Below are 21,102 nucleotides of genomic sequence, written 5' to 3' on the forward strand. Positions count from 1 at the left end.
AATTACATAATTACCCTTTTCAATTAAAAAGCTGTTCTTTGCATTACAGGCATCCAATGTTCCCGGAAGTGTCCAGGGTACATTTCCGGTGTCCTCTTGCACACTGTCTGGGATCCCTAGTCGGTCGTGACTGGTGCACAGAGAGCAGGACACATATTCTTGACAGTTTGGCTAGGGTTTAAGTGTGTGGCCCTGTTTGATGCCTCTCGGAATCCCTCCCACACTCAGGGTCCCCGGCTGGTTGAACACTCAGGAGGCCTCTTAGAGAAGGACTGCCAGCCCCGCCCACCCTACGTGGATTTAATGACTGGAATGGGAAGGGTGGAGACATGTGGAGTTTAGTGGGGAGGCAAGGAAGAAAGACCAGCCCTCTGCTCCACCTCCTTCCATCCAATCCAGTGAGGAAGTGAACAGTGTACACAGGCCTCCCTCTGAAGGTCATAGGAGGTCATTGACCCCCAAAGAGGCCCCCTTGTAGCGCCTCGAGAGTGTCTCCTGTCAAACTGATCACTCTGCGGAGTGCTGGTGACTGCTCTAGTTGTTGTTTGTTCCAGTCACTCCCCGAGGGCTGGCTTACACCCCACACCCATCCAACACAGGCGTCACAGGACATGTGACCCAGTTAATAAAAGGGGCCAGGCGCAAGCGCCTTCGGCCAGTTCTACCCACTTACAACCAGTGTCTGTGTGGTCATTATTAATACATGAGGGCCTTGGGCCCCGCAGTATTACAATGGCGATGAGCGGCTGAGCCCGCGTGTGTAGCTGCCTTGTTGGAGGTGGACAGGGAAGACAGCGGCCCGCATCGAGGGCACCCCCTGCTAGCAGGCGTAGGAAGCCCCTGACTGTCTGTGGGGCAGGGAAGAGGCCCGTGGAGAGAAGGAGGTGATCGGGAGCCCATCCCCGCGCCTGATGAGCCGGTAAGTGTATGGCGGCACCCAACAGCTTTAAGAACTGCGTGGTGAAGGCGAGGCCCCCCATGTGACGAGTACGGGCATCGGTGAGGTGTGAGAGGCTGCTGCACAGGAGCTGGAGCATTTAAAGTCATGGTGGGCGGCCGGCCGCTGCACAGAAGAATTAACCTGCCGCCCAAGCCATCAGATGATGGTGCAGATATGGACTAATCCTATTAAAATATTTTTCTTGTCTGAGTTGTTAATTTTAAGTTTTCACCACAGCACTGCACTACACACCCTGAGCACTACCCTCTGAGTAACAACTTGGCTAGAGTTTCTACTCCACATCCATATCCGCACCATCATCTGATGGCTTGGGCGGCAGGTTGGATGGATTAACAAATATCCCATATGATGAGACTCCGCCAAAGGGTGGTCTGATGGGAATATCTCAGCCAGTTGTAACTCCTTTATTATTTGCATGTGTCCTGGTTTTCTCAGTTACAAGTACAGCATCACATAAGACCGGTCATTTTCTGTTGTTATGTATAATGTCTTGTGTAGGGAAATGAAATGACAGGTCGTTAAATATATTCCCTCGACCCTTTTCAAATTTAGTTTTGTAGAGTGGTGGTAGCCCCCACCAAGAGGCCGCTTCTGGTATACGGCCAACGAATAGAGCCTTGTAGTTGGTATGATGGCTCCATGCAACTCGCCCACAGCATTTGGAAATTGGTGGTGGCTGCAGCCAGAAGACACAGACCAAAGAGAGTTGAAGCCTTGGGAGATGGCTCCATGAGTGCAGGATCTGGGGTAAGGTCCCACGGTGAAGTGAAACTGCCTCTGCTAAAGGGGCATGGGTGGGAGAGTTCGCTCCCAAGAGAAATTAGCACTGCCACGTACCAAGGTAGGGGCTGAAGAAGGACAATGTACAGGGCACGGCTATCGGGACTCCAAGAGATGGTACAGTGCTGCCTAGTGGCCATAAGCAGTAACTGCTAGGAAGCAAACATGAATCTGAAAAGGAAGTCCTGCGTCACAAAGGAGAGGTGGCCTGAACTGCACAAGGGGGTCAGCATCATGAGCATATGAACTGGCCAAGATACTGAACAAATGTGTACCCAAGCCACCCCAAGTGAGGATACAAAGACGAGACTGTGCAACAAACCATGAGCTGCGGCAGTGTGTGGAAAGGGGACGGCCAGGCAATTTGAACTAGGAAGTTGTGTGAATTCTCAGAAACACCGCCACAGACTGGTGGGCCTGAAGAAAGCTAAAAGAGTGTTTACCCGAGCAAAGAGGCCCCAGACTAGCAAAAGCCTTCAGGAAGAAGAAAGGGCATGCCCAGCAGCAAAAGGACGCCACCACAAGTGGAGGTCGGGAGCGGGTAAGGCACTCGAAGCACGAGTACCATAAGATGAAGGTAGGAGAGCGCAAGGAGAGAAGTACGCTGAAGATTGCACCTGAGACACTGACGGTAAGGGCCAGAGCCCGACAGAGGTCAGAGAGAGAAGATGACCTGCCAGATGTCAGAGAGAAGATGACCAGCCAGAGGTCAGGGAGAAGATGACCTGCCAGAGGTCAGGGAGAAGACGACCTGCCAAAGGTAAGGGAGAAGATGGCCGGCCAGAGATCAGCTATGACTTGCCAGAGGTCAGAGAAGAGGTAACTTGAGAGAGATCAGAGAAGCAATGACCTGAAAATGGTCCGAGAAGATGACCTGAGAAAGGTCCGAGAAGATGACCGAGGAGAGGTCTGTCAAGATCGACTGAAGTCAAAGTATGAAAGCCTACAAGAGGTAGTGAAATGAAGAAGGTTGCGAGGACAAGTATGGTCACCAAAGGAACAGAATGCATTGACCTAGGGGTAGGACAGGGCCAGGGAGACCCGTGTGAAGCGCGTATCACATGGAGAGGCCTGGCCAGCGAAGATGAGCAAGACCAGAGGGGACTAGACATAGTCACGAAGTGAAAGAACAAGGAAGAGAAGATCATGTGGAATGATGCCATCGCAAAAGAAGTTCCAAGAAGAAGAGAGGAGTGTGTGATCAGACAAATTGCACACCGCAAGATAGAGGACCACTGAATGCAAGAACATCTGGAAGGGAGCACAATACCTTGGTAACATCTGTGGCACCAGAAGAAGGCAGCTATCCAGGAGTCTTCATAACGCCACGCAAACCTGGTGACTGCAGAGGTGAGCAAGCTGGACCATTTGTGATGTCCACCTTTGGGGTCGAACAGGAGACTGGATGGTGAGACTGCTCGGACGTCCTGAGTGACCTCAGATGCGGGGTCTAGAAGAGGATCTGACCACTCCACACCAGTTCGTGGCGACCCTGGGGCAAATGCCTCAGGGACGACGGTGAGAGCTGGTCCCGCCACGAGAGATGAGACTACAGCCGCTCCTCCGCAGGTCCCAGGAAGATGAAGCTCTCATGCTAGGTGGCAGGAGTAATCCTGTCAGGTAAAACTATCCTCCAGGTGGAGCGAGGGACTTGAAGGTGGGACTCGTAGCGGTTCCTCAACAAACCTAGAAGGTGGTGTTGGAGTGACATGGCGAAGCACTCCCAGTCCAGTGGAAGCCTGGTGAAGAGGGCCTCCGGGACGTACTGTAACATGGCATCCTAATAAGAGAGGAATGTTTGCAAGTACTCCACCGTTCCGTAGCTAGAAGCAATGCTGCCTTTATGAAGATGCAACAACAACCAGGACTGATCGGTGAAAACGTGACATCTACCAGATTCACCATCACTCTATCTGCACCATCACAGAGAACTGTACAGACAGAGACTTTGGTGTCAACTTCCACGCCTTGAGTCCAAGGAGGACAGGACCTGCCGGGCACAGCTGAACTCTGCCTTATAGAACTGGTGGACGTAGCTGCAGTTGTACCATCGCCCTGTTCCAAAAGCAGCTGAAGAGACTTTGTGGAAGTTCTCCATTTGTTGTTTTATTGTCTCCACAGGTGGAACTTTGTTGTCCCAGTTTGAATAAAGTTTGGGAGGGATGTAGTGACCTGCTAGTCACTGTTCTAGTTGTTGTTTGTGCAGCCACTCCCCGAGGGCTGGCTTACACCCCACCTCACACCCATGCAACACAGGCGCCACAGCACATGTGAACCTGATAATAAATGGGGCCAGGACCCCACAGCATTATATGCTTTGACTGATTGCTCTGTTTAGTGATCAGTCACTTGTAGTCCATATTGTAACACGCTTGACAGCAGGCAAATTAACCCCCTCTCTTCCTTGGAAACAATCGGAGCTGCTCTGATGTTTTTATTTGGCCAGATAAACATCATTTCGACCATGATGAGCCCTGTAAACAGTGGCGGCTCCTCCGCTATGGTGGAGAAGCATCGCCCCACTGCTTTTTACAGTGACAAAAAAGGAAAAATAAAAAACAACAACTTGCGTTATTATCATGTTATTTGTTCCCGCTGCTTCGTCTTGGCGGGGCGGGCGGATCTGCTCTGCTCTTAGAGAAGGGGGAGGAGTGATGAGCTCTATGTAAGTGCGCAAGAATGTTTGGCCGGCCCTCTCGGTCTGGGAGCAACAGAGGTGTAGGTGGGGAGCAACAAAGGAGAGGGAGTGGTGTGAGTGGGGACAAAGAAGGAACAGGCGTTGTGTGGAGCAACAAAGAAGCAGGCGTGGTGTGGGTGGAGAGTAATAAAGGAGCAGGCGTGGTGTGGGTGGGGGTAAAAAAGGTGCAGGGGTGCTGTGAGTGGGGACCAACGAAGGAGAAGGTGTGGTGAGGGTAGGGAGTAATAAAGGAGCAGGCGTGGGGTGGGTGTGGAGTAAAAAAGGTGCAGGAGTGCTGTGAGTGGGGACCAACGAAGGAGCAGGGGTGGTGTAGGTTGGGAGTGATGAAGCAGCAGCTGTGGGGTGGGTGGGAATCAATGGAGGAGCAGGCGTGGTGTGGGTGGGGAGTAAATAATGGGGAGTGAGCGGTTCGCTAAGAGACCAACAAGTGCTGAAAAAGCTTTTTAGGATGCAGAACACCCCGGTAACGAACTGAACTGCCCAAAAATGTCATGGTCTGTGAGAGGTAGGGCAGCCAGAGAGGAGTGGGTGAAAAGGAAGCAGTGGGCGGGGAGGGGGGTAAGCACCACATCAGAGAGGGCAATAAAATACAATCACTCTTTTAGAGTGGATAATGAAAAAGAAAAAGAAAAGTACCTTCATAAATGTGAACAGTGGAAGGATACAAGTCAGCCAATCACAAGGATGGTAAAGAGGCTCTGCTCCAGGGGAGGGACAGACGCAAGAAGAGGGAGGAAAGCCATTGAAGCAAATGAGAGTGAAAAAGAAGCTCAATGGAAGTTTTGTGTGGTCCGTGAGATGCTGTCGCCGAACAGCTGTCTGGTAGGCAGGTTCTAAAAAGGAGAACTAAACCAGCGGCCCGAGAGCCCCGAGCCCTGGCACCGAAGCGCACTCTTTTATGATGGAAAGGCCCATTGAGCAGCAAACACCACAAGTCATGGGGCAATAGTTCCAATGGGTGAAGTAGAGGGACCGTTTGCTCCACGTGCATGCTATACTGGGCAGAAGCTAAATTTGAATGACACTCAAACAGTCTAATGGCTGAAGAGTGTTGACCAAAAGCCCCTTTATGTATGAGCAAGTCTGTATGTATTGGATTTATTAATACAATACAAGAACCTGACCGGCTGCTACAAATGTCCGGCCAGACCTAAAATGTACATGGTTCATTCTTGTTCCATCCACACAACTGACACATTTGTGACCTCTGTGGGTAGAGTGTTGGCTGACATGCAAGGCACTCAGAGCCATTCCATTGGTGGAGTATGTCTTGGTTCCCTCCCCATGAGAAGCAGAAATCAAGTTATGGGATCTGTGGAGTGAATGAATGTTTGAACCATCCCAGCGCCTCCGGAAGTAATTTGTTGGATGTATGACTTTACAACGCATACTTTTACCACGCATGCCTTTACAACGCGGTATTTACAACGAAAACCTTTACAACGCATAGTGCTTTGGGGTGCTGGATAGTGAATAGTTTAATTTACTATTCCAACTCCAGTCCCCATGGACACTAGGGAAGGTGTTGGAAAGTAAATTAAACTTATTCCCTATCCTAGAGCGCCCCCAGCGCAATGAGTTATAATGGTTGTCGTTGTAAATACAGCGTTGTAAAGGCACTGCGTTGTAAATGTTGCGTCATAAAGGATGTTTCCCAATTTGTTCCATGTTTGTATCCACAGGAAAGCAAGAGACTGTCTCGGAACGTAAGTGAGAGCCACCTGTGCCCCGCAGACACCACCAGGCTGCCATCACCAGCCAAGGACTGCAGTCCACCTTCACCCTTGAGCACAGGTACGTGGGCTAAGTAGAACGAGGGGTCACACCCTGGTCGCCATGATAGATGGGTGCCCCCACGTGCAGACAGTGGTTGTGTTCATACTCTCAGACCTCTATGTTGAAAGGTCAAGGGTTACTTCTAACTTTATGCCCTCTTTCAATGTCTTCTTTTTTCCCATTCGGCTTCACAAAGCACAGTCCAATCTAAACTCAAAGAGATGTCAAACCTTTCAAACTTAAGATAGGGAATAAGATTAATCCATATACGTGCTGATGTCACCCTGCACAAGTGACATTGTGACAAGAAGGCGGGGCACGATGCTGAGGTACCCAGACCTCTCACAGTGGGGAGATCAGCCCCTCCCTCTGACTGACAGAAGAGGGTTTTCATAGAATTAAGTTAGTAGGTGTCCTCAGAATTCACAATGAACAGAGGCTTATCTTGCTGTATTTTGACAACTTAATAAAGTCACTTCCTTAGAAAGGCAAATGTTTTTTTTATAATAAAGAGCACTGCTGAGACCCAATGGATAGGAATGGAGGGTAAATAGAAGTAAGATTTCTCCCCTTACCTCCTGTTCCTCATCCTCCTCTGGTCATCTGGTATTGCCTTGTTTTGGGTGTGTTTCCTTTAAACTGGATAGTACTTTAAATGCCTGGTTCAGATCACTTTGTATTTTTATAGGTAAAGATCTAGCATACGTGATATTGGCTATTGTCAGGGGTGCCTCATTGCGAGGTGCAAGAGTCCTTAGAAATGCTTACGATTTGTTCCTCTGATGGATCTTTTTCATTGACTGAGCGGCTGATGAATTCAAAATTCGATAAAATAATTTGCAGTTCGTAATGCCCATTTGGCCACACAATAAGGACCAGAAATCAGTGGCTAAAGTTATGTGGGTTTTATTGCAAATTAATAATCATATGTACATCAAAACCATACTATAAAGATACAGAATCACACATGGCAAATTGAAACGTCAAAATAGATTCAGGCCCAATAACATAAGACATGCAATGAATGCTGTCACAGCAATACAAATACTGAAAAGAGAAGTTGGTGTAACTTAAAGACACTCTGATCTTCCTTCCTAAACATGAGTAGATTCTAAAGTCATTTAACCTAAGTCTTGAATCTAACTATGCATGTGTCATCAGGTAAGGTCAACTGTGAATTTAGAAGTGCAGGAAGGTGTCTGCATAGTAAAGACTCCAGTAGGAGTCTTCTTTATTGGGAAGGTATGTCTAGCGTATAGCTACACACTCACAAAACTAAGAGAGGTCTGTATCTCTCAAAGTCCTAAGGGATCTGCTCTAAACTCACAGTGAGACCATTAATTAAAACATATAGATGCTTCAACATCAGCCAATATCTCCTTCCACCCCTTCCAGGGACCAATGGTGTTAAACTCCACATTGTGCACTTCCAACATCACCAGACTTTCACATCCCGCACCACATGGACAGAATCAACAGCCTTGAGTCCCCCTTTGTTCCTGATGCATGTTTAATAAGAGGCTTCTTCAGCTTGTTAGCGCTTCACGCTCCTGCCAAGATTTTCTCTCTCAGGCCTCTCTATCACCAATACACTTTCACTTTCACTTTAATTAGTCTTTATTCGATATATTTCAATCATAAAAGACATTTTACAAAGAAAAAAAATGTGTTGTTTTTAGTCCCACCCCCTCCCCCCAACCCCACAGAAGTACAGGATCCACAATGATTTTATACAATAAAAAGCATGATTAAAAAACTCCCTATCTCATCCTATTTACATTTTTACATAATCTTAAAATCTCTATTAAAATAAAGGAAACCAATTCCTTTCTCTTAAAAAAAGTCTAAAAAGCTAAGTTCATGATACAAAAATAGAAAAATAACAATTACTTAAGCAGCGTACATGATTAATCATTGATTAATACAGATTACCAATTCAAATGAGCACAAACAATAACGACAGACAATAACAATCCTACAATTACTCCAGACTCATTTTGCGTGCCCGAATTATCCACATCCAGTGGAGGAATTTTGCCATGGCTATAACAACGGGCTGAGAGGTATCTGTTCTTAAAAACCTAACAGCCTTGTTTGCTGTTCTTAAGCCTAACTGGATACAAATTGGTTTTAGCCATGAACATCTAGGCATTCTGTATTCAGGACAGGCAAACAGCACATGACCAATGTTTTCATTATGATCCGGACAGAAAGGGCACCTTGAGGTTTGTACCTTATTCCACTTCGCTGTTAGGGCATTCAGAGGTAGTGTCCCCACCCTCAGCTGATGGTACCTCTTCCGGTCCCCTGGGACCGTAATCCAGTCCCAATAGGATTCTAAGGCCGGAGAGTGCTTGAGTTCTAAGTAATCGTGAGTAAAGGAACGATCAATATGATTCCTAAAACACTTAATCTCTAGCATGCACCAATAAAGCTCACGGAGTGTCTTTTTAGGTGGAAATACATTATTTAGAGGATCATCCCACAAATGAGATAACCCAAGTGCCCTATATAAGAGTTTAACTTCTCTCATCCAAACTATCTTACAGCCAGTATCCAGGGTCCTCACTTCTAGGAAGCCTTGGGCATATTGGGAGAGCTCTGGTGTTACCCATAGCCTTCTCCAGTAGGCCACTGTTCTATACCTGGCCAAATCCACAAAGCTATAAAGTCCTAAATCATAATTTAGAGGTATCAATGGGGTTGACATAGGTAAGCCAGTAATGTTGCGGAGAAATTTGTTCTGTGCTACCGTCAACTTGGTAAGGTTACTGGACCCCCAAAGTTCAGCTCCATAAAGAACTGCTGCTCCAACCTTAGCATTGTAGATTTTTAGGACAGGTCTAATTGGTTTAGAATGAGATGAAAACAGCTCCTTAGTGAGAGCACCTGTCAGTTGAGCATGTTTTGTAGCTAGCTCATTAGTGTGGTGTTTCCAGTCTAGATTATAGGACAAATTGATACCGAGGTACTTAAAGACCTGGGTCTGTTCAAGCTGGACCCCGTCCATAGTAACTCTACCTCTAATGTGTCTCCGTTTGTGCATAACCATACATTTTGTTTTGCTTGTATTAATAACAAGTCCATGGTCTGTGCAAAACGATTCAAAAACCCCGATGGCCCTCTGGAGTCCCTGCTGGGTCTTTGATATCAGCAGGGTGTCATCCGCAAACATCAACAGGGGGATCAGTCTTCCTGCCAGCTTTGGGGCATCTGTGGGCTGATGTTCAAAGTACCTGATCACCCTGTTGATGTATAGCGAGAAAAGCGTTGGTGCGAGTACGCATCCTTGGCGTACTCCCCTCGCAATGGGGAATTTCTCAGTGACACTACCTTGCTGATTCCACCGTACTTGTGCAAAGTTATTTTCATGCATTCTGATCAGTAAGGACAGAATTTCTATTGGGATACCCTGATCTTGTAGGATATTCCACAGCTTGTGGCGGGGAACTAAATCAAAAGCTGATTTCAAATCAACAAAAGCCGCAAAAAGCATCCCACCCCCTAGTAAAACTACACGCCAATACAATAAAACAAATCTAAATACTTGGTCAATGGTACTAGTATGGCTACGAAAGCCAGCCTGTAGGGGTGACAATATATCCTGGTCGTCAATCCACCCATGTATTCGCTGTAATAGTAATCTTGCCAATACTTTCTGTATACATGCGATCAGGCTGATAGGCCTATAATTGCCTGGATCCGAGCATGCCCCCTTTTTATAGATGGGGATGATCTCGGCTCCTTTCCAGGTCTCAGGAATAGGCGAGCCCTTTGCAATAGCATTGGCTAACAGCTGGATATAGGAGGCCCATAGGTCCTTGTCGTGCATAAACAAGTCTGCGGGGATAAAGTCTAGGCCCGGTGCTCTGGCTTTAGGTATATTATTCAGTGTTTTTAGGACATCATCTTTAGAGAAGAATAAGTGGCTCGTTGGAATATCTACTAGGGCCACACACTCCTCTTCACCACCGTCTATAACAGCAAACTGGGTAGCATAGTGGGATACCCATGCTTCTGGTGACACATGATTCATGGGTTCTCCTCTTATGGCCCCCCTTCCCCATTTGACAATGTTCCAAAAGGGCGTCATAGTTCTTTCCCTACTAGCTTCGAGGAGATCCTTCCAATAGCCTTCCTCCCAATCCCTTTTTGCACTAGTTTGCACTTTTTTGTACATAATTCGTGCCTCCCTTATCTTGTTTTTGTCTTTAGTTTTTACAGCATCTGACAAGGACCTATAGGCATCCCTACAGGTTTTATCATACCACTGATCCTCCTTTTTAGTTGGCCTACGCTGCTTCTTCTTAACTTTTTTTACAAAAAAAGGTTTTAATTTATTAAAAAATTCATCATGGATCCTACTAATTTCGGATATTGGAGTATCCTTATTAGTTATACCCTGAACTTCTCTAATGGCCTGGGTTGTTAAATCCCTCAAGGCTATTATACTTTCCTCGTTGGCTGCACAAGTTGACCATCTAATGTGTCTTTGATCATTGGAGAGGTTTATTAGGACATTTTCCCTATGTTCCTCTTTTATCTCCAGATCAAACAGTTTAAAGGTTAAGATTAATGGGTCATGGTCACTTTCCGCCCTTGACTCAATCCACATGTCAAGAACATTAGCCCAGTTTTCTTTGTTAGTCAGGATGTAATCAATACGACTATGTGTTGTTCCATTAGAGAAGGTAGGGGCGCCCTGTTTGTCTGACCCTGTTCTTCCATTAGTGGCCCGCAACCCAAACTCGACACATAGGACTTTTAACTGTAAGGCAGCCTCAGACCATTTTTTAATGGGTATCAGGGAGAGCTGAGGGATTTCCCAGGTGCAGTCCTCTTCAGTCGTGAGGTCTACATCCTGGTTATCTAGCGGTTCAAAACAACAATTAAAATCGCCACCAATGATAATGTCAGCATTTAGACAATGTTGTTTCAGTAGGGAGTCCAAATGATCAACCGCCTCAGTAGGTTTGGCTCCAGGTAATCCCCTAGAGTAGATGTTAAAAATAAAAAGATCCTTACTGGACAGCCGCTGTAGCTTGACCAACAATATGTCGGAGCTATTGGTGCCTATTTGGGAAACTAAGTAGTCATTGTTCTGTTTAATCCATGTCACCAGACCACCTTTGGCCCTTCCCCTTAAACTCGGAGTGGCTGGAATGAAAAAATGTAAATATCCTTGAATTGGATCTGGGTCTAAATGCCAAGTCTCCTGGAGAAGGATTATGTCCTTTGAATCCAGGAAAGTTAGCAAGTCCTGTGATGGTATCTTGTTTTTTAGCCCTGCAACATTCCAGGACACTAAGATATGCTGGGCAATGGTATTATCATTAGTAGTTTTAATACTACTGAGTTGGCCCTCTCTCTGTTGCTGGGTGAGATCATATTCACTTATATTATTCCCAGTTACAACCAGTTCAGGAGATACATTTTAATTTAACTCATTTTCCTCATTATTATCAACATGGTCAGAGCATTCATTAAAATTGTAAACATTATTCATGGCACCAAGGTCACCCTGTATATTAGTTGCATTACTCAAAACATCAATTAATTTAGTATTTGATTGGGTTTCCATTTCCCTGCCAGCTTGATCACCAGTGAGAATTGTAAAATCATTAGAACTTCTACCCAGTCAATAGCAGTCATTAAGCCCTGATAAGGCTTCATATCTGTTGCCTAAGACCATGCCCCATTCATTCGGAGGAACCCTTGGGCCTCTGTTGTTTCTGACGGTGTTCCACAGGGGTCCCGGAGTCCTCGGAAAAGTTACATTCTGCTGCTCCCCATAGAAAAATTTTAAGGTAAGGGGAACAACAGATCCTGCTCTTCTTTGAGGAGGGTAGATATGGTTTAGGAGATTGGGCAAAACACCTGGGTGGCAAAAAGTCACTATGACACAGTCTCCCTTGAACCTTTTTGGTCGATTTCCAATCCAGGCTACCCTCTTTACGGACTTGATTTCAGATGCAAGCTGATGTTTACCTCCCGGAGCCATTTGCATGTTGCTTGTTAACCAGTGCAATGCCTTGCTGGACAAAGATGCTGGCGTTTCAGATTGTGCATCCGTTGGCGGGGGAACAATGGCCAGCACCAGTACCACTGGGGAGGCTTCTTCAATAAATTGAAGAGGGTCTGTTTCCTGGCAGTTTATTGGTGCAATGGCTGTTGGCTTTGGTGCGCCAGCAGTATTCAAGGGCCGATCGGTAGGGTGAGTTTCATTTCGAACTGGGCTTACAGGGAGGGTTGGACTGCTCTCTTTTTCTCTAGAGCTCCTCACCTTAGTCTCGGTTGATTTCACCATTTGTGTCACCAAGGTATTGACCATATCAACCCCTTCCACAGCCTTAGCCTGTAGACCACTCATCCTTTTTACCTCCGCATTCAATTTGTCGATTTTGGCGACTAAAGGCTTGATGATAGTTTTGATTTTGGAGTCAATGATGTCTGCTATCTTCTGGAGCAAATCATACTCATTGTAGCTTTTGTCATGGTAGCTTTTGTCAAGAGCATTGTTATCATCATCATCCGTAGTTTTTGCCTTGTTTTTTCCTACCGGGGTAGCTTTTTTCCTCCTGTTTCCTGAGCGTAACCCCGTCCGCTTTTGCTGGGTTTTTCTATGTTTCCTCAAAGGTCGAGTTTCCTGCTCAGGAGATGAGAGTTCATCAAGGTTGTGAGCCAAGGTCTCATGTTCGAGGTCGATAGTAATTTCTGAATCCAGTGGCACTGTATCGGCTACATTATTCAACATAAGACTGTTCTGGTCATCAGAGATTGGATTTGGGTGGACCGTAATGTCTATTAGGTCGATAGAGTCATCAGGCGCTAGAGAAACTGACTGTTGGGGGCTTTGTATCGGACTTGATAGCTGTAGGTTGGGGGATTGACTCAGTCCCAATGATTGTCTTCTTTCGTTGTTGATTTTGGCAACAACTTGGAGCATATAGTTTTCTATAGGCTTGGTGTTAGTAGGTGGCTGTTTTTTTGGCATTTTTTTAGACATGACTAGGGCTACGTTGTTGGTTTGACCAATATAAAGGAGAGTAGCACACGTACACGCCTGCTCAACAGACCTGCTAAGTCGACTAAAGTTTGGAGACTGCAAAAGTGCTATATAGTCTTTTCCAATAGACACTTGTTACTTTTGCACAATCACAGGTGATATTCAATTTAGATTAGAGGCAAGCAGTAAGCCACTCAAATTGACAACGCATAGAGGGATTTGTAAATGAAGAGATGTTTCCTTACTTGTTAGGGGGGTTGCCCAGTCCAGTCCCGGCCAGTCTAGGACTGTCTAAGACTGTCCCGCCCTTGTCCCGGGCTTCTCCCACGCGCGACTCGCGGGGCGAGTAGGGGGCGTCTCCCTTTCAGCTCCGCCTGGCGCTCCTCTCGCGTCACGAGCGCGTCGCCCCTGGTGCTGCTGGGGGTTGTAGTGCGCTTGCACTTAGCGCGTCCTGCCGGTACTGCCGTTCACCTCACGGCTGCTCTGCCCGATGGCTCTGCTGGTCCGCTTCGCCGGTATGCCTTCTATCTTTGGAAATGCTGCTCCGCGAGGCTCCCGGCGGCGTCTCCCTTTCAGCGCCGCCTGGCGCTCCTCTCGCGTCACGAGCGCGTCGCCCCTGGTGCTGCTGGGGGTTGTAGTGCGCTTTGACTTAGCGCGTCCTGCCGGTACTGCCGTTCACCTCATGGCTGCTCTGCCCGATGGCTCTGCTGGTCCGCTTTGCCGGTATGCCTTCTATCTTTGGAAATGCTGCTCCGCGAGGCTCCCGGCGGCGTCTCCCTTTCAGCGCCGCCTGGCGCTCCTCTCGCGTCACGAGCGCGTCGCCCCTGGTGCTGCTGGGGGTTGTAGTGCGCTTGCACTTAGCGCGTCCTGCCGGTACTGCCGTTCACCTCACGGCTGCTCTGCCCGATGGCTCTGCTGGTCCGCTTCGCCGGTATGCCTTCTATCTTTGGAAATGCTGCTCCGCGAGGCTCCCGGCAGCGTCTCCCTTTCAGCGCCGCCTGGCGCTCCTCTCGCGTCATGAGCGCGTCGCCCCTGGTGCTGCTGGGGGTTGTAGTGCGCTTTGACTTAGCGCGTCCTGCCGGTACAGCCGTTCACCTCACGGCTGCTCTGCCCGATGGCTCTGCTGGTCCGCTTCGCCGGTATGCCTTCTATCTTTGGAAATGCTGCTCCGCGAGGCTCCCGGCGGCGTCTCCCTTTCAGCGCCGCCTGGCGCTCCTCTCGCGTCACGAGCGCGTCGCCCCTGGTGCTGCTGGGGGTTGTAGTGCGCTTGCACTTAGCGCGTCCTGCCGGTACTGCCGTTCACCTCATGGCTGCTCTGCCCGATGGCTCTGCTGGTCCGCTTCGCCGGTATGCCTTCTATCTTTGGAAATGCTGCTCCGCGAGGCTCCCGGCGGCGTCTCCCTTTCAGCGCCGCCTGGCGCTCCTCTCGCGTCACGAGCGCGTCGCCCCTGGTGCTGCTGGGGGTTGTAGTGCGCTTGCACTTAGCGCGTCCTGCCGGTACTGCCGTTCACCTCACGGCTGCTCTGCCCGATGGCTCTGCTGGTCCGCTTCGCCGGTATGCCTTCTATCTTTGGAAATGCTGCTCCGCCAATACAACAATACTCCTTTCTCTAGCTGTGAAACCTTAGGAACACATCTGCAAAGCCAGGATGCGCCTGCCCAGTAGTGAATAGGGAGATCTGCATGTAGATGGGAGGGAGGAGTTGCACCTGGGACCTGAATAGGGCTGTGCCTTCCCTCCAAAATGCTGGCTCCGCCCCCTGTGGTGCGTCTGAGCACCTAGCCTCCACCTGACAATGGAGAGAGGAGCAGACACACAGCACACAGAAATGCCAACTTCTAAAAGTGGCACTTCTCCACCAGTCACAATAAATCTGCGCACACCATTGCACAGCATTTATTCTCACGAGTTCGCAGATACCAAACTCGCCCCTACACTCCTCTCATACCAGGAAGTACCATGGACACAGGCAGGCTAATCTCACCATACGCACTCAGAGTGCGCATGCACTTTACACTGGGACACAGTGCTAAAGTGCGCACAGGCCAAAAACTACTAATATCAGGTCACATTAAAAGGAAAAAAGTTTAGGGGTGAACCTGCCAAAAGGGCCAAGTCCAACAGGCATGGAGAGCACGGGACTCACATCTGAGCATACCCGTCCCACTTGGGGTGACAAATGCAAAAACCACAGTTGATGGACAGAATGCAGAGCAATGTCATACATTCACCTCAGTACAGAGATCTGGGCCTAAATCCATCGTTTTTTTGCTCACCATGCCATTCCAGTTTTAACACAGCCATATGCAAATCAGTCTTGACCCTGTGTCTCATGGGAACAGTCCACCCCGAACTGCCAAGCCAGGTCCTCCTTGAACTGGAAACAAGCATCCTAGGACCGGTTTCGGGATTTCACCCCTCTTCAGTCAGGATAGCTAGATTCCAGTGGCATGGAGAGCACGGACCCACGTCTTGGCATACCTGTCCGCATTCTGTGCATCAACTGTTGTTTTTGCATTTGTCACCCTGAGTGGGACGTGTATGCTCAGAAGTGAGTCCCGTGCTCTCTATGCCACTGGAATCAAGCTATCCTGGCTGAAGAGGGGTGAAACCCCCAAACCGGTCCTATGATGCTTGTTTCCTGTCCAGGAAGGACCTGGCTTGGCAATTCGGGCTGGACCGTTACCATGAGGCATAGGGTCAAGACTGATTTGCATATGGCTGGGTCCAAACTGGAATGGCATGGTGAGCAAAAAAACTATGGATTTATGCCCAGATCTCTGTACTGGGGTGAATGTATGACATTGTTCTACATTCTGTCCATCAACTGTTGTTTTTGCATCTTTGTGAAGGTAAGCCTAGGTGTCTGAACCTCCTTTACTTATGCTGGGCGCCATCTTTGATGCTGAAAGTATCATTTTACAGCACAGAGAAATCAATATCCATTGTCAGGAACAGGGGTTTTACCAGCAAACAGCAGTGTGGGCTGATGGTGAGGCCTGCTCTGTGTTGTGCGAGATTTAACCCAGCTAGGTGAGTTCTGCAGTAGTTCTAGAGGACATACCCTGGTTTCTTAAAAGTGATGCTGCGTTGAAGCCTAAGACAAGAGTGAGTTAAATCTGCAAATGCCAAAGCTGAAAGGGTCAAGTAAGGCTTGTGTCAATAGGATCCAAAGCCGCCTAAATCTGCTAACCTCAACCTGAGTCTCTTTACTTCAGTACCAGTCTGAGATTAGAAGTTTAAAGCTCTCCAGATATGGGTGATACACAATGAACGGTTTGGCTCATGGTCAGTTTTATTAGTTCAGCCTCCACTCAACTACGCCTCTTCTTTTTTCTCCACCAGGGTCTTCTGTGAACGGCTTTGGTGGTCGGATCAAGAGTGCAACCAAACCTCCTCCGCTTCCCAAGAAGATCAGCCTTTCCCTGTACGAGAACTTCAGCGAGCAGGGTCCGCAGGCACAGAAAGAGACCTCCCCGGAGCAGGTAGGGTCCTTGAACCCGTGCTTCAGTCTTCAATCCATAAACCATGGTGCTTCAAAGAGCTCAAGCGACCAGAGTCAGTAGAGCATTTCAGACTACCAGAATCCAGCCAGTCATTTTCACTGAGTGACGTTTGAGTGAAAAGAGGGTGCTTAGTGCCTGTGCCCAGCTGCAGTGAGTCAGGATTGGTCAGTCACTCTCCCATCACATGTACCGTATATATTATGCTGCTGGTACTGGTATATTGTAGTTGGACGGAGTAGAGGGCACCGACTCTATCTGAGCCAGTACATTCCTTGAGACTTGGAGCCTGATTTTGAGTTCTGTGGCAGAAGAAATTCATCTGATTTGTTCAGGAAATGCTAAATCTTGAGGCCAGTGGGCCAGATGTACGACAGTAAATCAGCCCATTTGCGTCTGCTAAAAAGGGTTGAAGCATGAACCAAACCTATTTTGTGTCAGCAACCTGTTACCGACTCGAAAATAGGTTTTGTGAGTCGCCATTTGGAAGGGGCGTGTTAAGGGCGTCCCTTGCTAATTACAAGTCACAGGGGGATATAAGATTGTTTTGTGACCGCAAATGCTATTGCAAAACAATCGCATCTACCACTGATTTCAAGATGGTGATAAGCAGTCGCAAACAGGAATTTGTGATTGGCAGCAAAAATGATTTTAAGAGCAGCCAGTGATCTCATGGACAACTGCCTGCTCTTAAAAAATGAAACTGAAACGTTTCATTTTCTTTTTTTAAATGCAGCCCATTTTCTTTTTAGGAAATCTGTCTGCATTTTAAAAAAAACTGGTTTATTGAAAAAGCAGTCTAAGACATGGTGGTCTGCTGACCCCACCAGGCTACCATCCCTGTGAGTTCCGGTTATTCTCAATAGGTCACAAAATGCAACCTGCCTCATGAATATTAATGAGCTAGATCCCTTGCAACCCATTTGGTAATCGCAAACAGTGTCTCAGACACTGTCGTACATCAGTGTTTGCGACTCGCAATTTGCAAGTCGCAAAAACTGAGGGTCGTACATCTGGCTAATGTCCCTATCCATATGTCAGAGAGGATTCTGGATTTAGCACATCCTCCAGTACGCCCCGTACCACCCACCTCAAGCTCAGGCCCCAGATTGAAGAATGACCCCGCTGGCTCATGACTGGGACAACATGGCCGCCACCTCTGCCAAGGGAAGCAGAGCTGGACGCTGAAGCACATACAAGAGCCTGTTCTTGGGGTACATTGGGAGTAGAGCTCTAACAATAATAGGGAGACCCCAGACGTAGACGGAGTCTAGAACCTCTGATCCAGGGAACATCTAATATCCAGAGGTTATTGCATGACTTCTCATCTTATCTCATCTCATCTCATTTGACTCCAGCTAAGAGATCTTCCGGAACATATAGGGGCCGATTCACAGAACTAATCTGAGACAAAATCCTAAACTTACTACTTTTGGTATTCAATGAAGGCATTTCGTAGTAGTAAAGTTAGGATTTTGTCTTAAGTTTGACTTAAGACAAACTTAAGACAGACTTAAGACAGACTTAAGATAGACACTTAAGACAGACTTAAGACAGACTTAAGACAGACTTATTTATTTATTTATTTATTTATGTATTTTATTTATTGTGTGATTTATAGAGCGCCTGGTGACCCGAAGGCATCCCCGCGCTGTAGAGTTGTGAAATCCAGGAGAGGGAGACCGGGGGAACTATTTGGGGAAGAGGAAGGTTTTAAGTTTTTTACGGAAGAGGGCGTGACAGGGTTCAAGACGCAGATTGCGAGGAAGTGCGTTCCATTTTGAAGAGGCATTGACCGAGAAGCGGCGGCCACCGGTGCAAGACTTCTTAAATTTTGGAACTATGGCCAGATGTTCGCTGTCAGAGCGAAGGTTTCTGGGGGCTTTGTAGGGGATGTAAGGGACTTAAGACAGACTTAAGACAGAATTAAGACAGACTTAAGACATCCTTAAGATAGACTTAAGATAGACACTTAAGACAGACTTAAGACAGACTTAAGACAGAATTAAGACAGACTTAAGACAAACTTAAGACAGACCTAAGACAGACTTAAGTCAAACTTAAGACAAAATCCTAACTTTACTACTAAATGCCTTCTGTGAATACCAAAAGTAGTAAATTTAGGATTTTAAATTTAGGATTATTTCTTTGAATAGGGCCATAGATATGAGATGGTAACAACAGCCCCATCTGCATGTTCCACTCTGGGTCTCCCCCGCAGAGGAAAGTTTTGGAAAGGCAGCAGTGTAAACGTCTTACCTGGACCACCAGTGAAAATGTCCATCCTAATGGCGGAGCAGCAGGTCCGACTCAAACCTAACCGCCTGCCACGTTAGAGCAAAAATTATGTACACACGACTCACCTTATGCCTTTGTTTTACTCTAGGTTTCGTCTCCAAGCACCCCCAACTCTAACAAAGCCCTCAAGTCTCCACCAGCACCGCCTCCGAAAATGAAGCGCCCGCCCCAGCCGTAATCCCGCATCCTCCGATCTGCACCACGGTTGTCTCTACGCCGACAGCTGTACAACACTGCCTACTCTGTCCTGGGACCCTCACAAGTGCCAGTCTAGCATGTCATTGAGACCACTGCAACCTGTGTGGGACACCGGTCACAGCACCGCAACCTCGCTTTTAAGCAATTAAGTGTTGTAGCATTTTTAAAATGATACACTCAGTGATAACCCATGTTAATGGCTTCAACCTGTGAGACGAAATAATCCACATTAATGTCATGTTTTCATTAGTTTGTATCACTTTAACCTCTGTTTTTAATGAAGTGATAGGGTTGCAGCACTTTTTAAGTAATTGATTGCACTGTAACCTGTGTGCTAAGTAGTTTAAATCTCTGTTTTAGGCATTCGATATCAGTGTAGCTCCTCTGTGCCTTTCTGTTACCTCCCTGTTAATTAGTTTACAGCACTTCAACCTGTTTAAAATACGTATTAGTGCTGCAGCACTTTTTAATTATTAATGATTTGCACTGCAATCTGTGTGTTAGCACTTCAGCCTCCGCTTTAAGCATTTGATGGCCTTCTAGCCTCTTTGTTACATAATTAAAGGCACTATAACCGCCGTGACCTCTGTGTCAAGTAACAAAGAGCACTGCGACCTCTGTGTCAAGTAACAAAGAGCACTGCGACCTCTGTGTCAAGTACCAAAAAGCACTGTGACCTCTGTCAAGTAACAAAGAGCACTGCGACCTCTGGGTCAAGCGATTACTACTTCTACCTCTGAGTAAAATACTATACAAGGGCACTGAAATTATCATATTTTGTGGCCACAGGGTTTTCCTTATAATTATGAACTTGCCTCATTTGCCACAGAAGCCATAACCTGCTGCATTATCTGAAGATTTTAACCCAAAAAACAATTTCTATCTCGCACTGATCAGTAGTAACAAAAAATGCCGCGACACATGTTGCCGCGCAGTGGAAAGCGCTTCGCGGAGTGTGACTGCTTGCCTTTACATTACATAGTGCTGTATTTGTGTGTCACACTGGTGCTAAAGAGGTGCAACCTTTGCCCTGATGTTGTTAACGTGTAAAAATGACAAAATAGTAAGGTAATAGTATCACAAAATGTACTGCATTATCCTGCATAATTTGCCTTTTCTTGCCGCATAATTGTGCCACTGTGCCAGTTGCCTTTCTGCTGCCCATGCTTCATGCCACATAATGCATGCCTTGCCTGATCATATCGCTGTGAACTGGTTCAGGTAGGTTTTCCAGGTGTAAACTTTCTGTTCCCTGATTTCTGTCTCTGTTTTACCACATGTGCAGCATTGTGGGGCCTTTGTCATCCCATGTGAACCACCTGTGTACCATCAGGGCTTGATTCTGTCTTGTGGATTTTTTTCCCTCTCTCGTGCCACTGTCATGTGTGCCAGTCGCACCTGTGCTGTTCACACCTGCTCATACCCACTCACAACAATAACGTGCGGGAAAGATGAGGGAGACAAGGTACCCGTGGACTTCGTCAACCCCAAGCCATGAGGGGTGGGGGTTAATTGTGCTGGTGAAATGGTGCCAACTGGGTGCAGTGGTTGTACAGGTAGAAAAGATCTCTGCAGTTTCAGCTGAATAAATCGATTAAAATACAATCCCTGCTGCTCTGAGATGTATTTCAAATTACTCCTTTGTCTGTGCTGTAAAGTATTCAATCTATCCATATGTTTCGTGTTTCCCAGAAGGTCAAGAGAGATTCCGTTTTAAGCAAATTAATTAATGTGACATTACCATCGACTGTATGTGTGTATTTTATGTGGGACATGTATGCAGTGGTGGCTGGTGACATTTGAAAGTGGTGAGCGTAAAAGTACAAAGTGTGCTGTGGGGAGCGAGCGCAGTGAGTGAACTCGACCATCATAAGGGGGAGT

At 47.2% G+C, this 21,102-nt stretch overlaps 1 protein-coding gene across 1 annotated transcript in view; it reads left to right on the top strand.

The window, feature by feature from the left end:
- LOC147725648 (dedicator of cytokinesis protein 2-like) overlaps nt 1-20,826 on the top strand; it is a 1,712,066-nt gene extending 1,691,240 nt beyond the window's left edge. Inside the window, exons 54-56 of the mRNA XM_086964476.1 lie at nt 6,122-6,233; nt 16,568-16,707; nt 19,112-20,826. Coding sequence (XP_086820602.1) covers nt 6,122-6,233; nt 16,568-16,707; nt 19,112-19,201 — 342 coding nt within the window. The 3' untranslated portion in view covers nt 19,202-20,826. The remainder of the gene's footprint in view (nt 1-6,121; nt 6,234-16,567; nt 16,708-19,111) is intronic.
- Nucleotides 20,827-21,102: the final 276 nt, after the last annotated feature.

This window comes from Lissotriton vulgaris, chromosome 3_2 (genome assembly GCF_964263255.1).
Source record: "Lissotriton vulgaris chromosome 3_2, aLisVul1.2, whole genome shotgun sequence".
NCBI lineage: Eukaryota > Metazoa > Chordata > Amphibia > Caudata > Salamandridae > Lissotriton > Lissotriton vulgaris.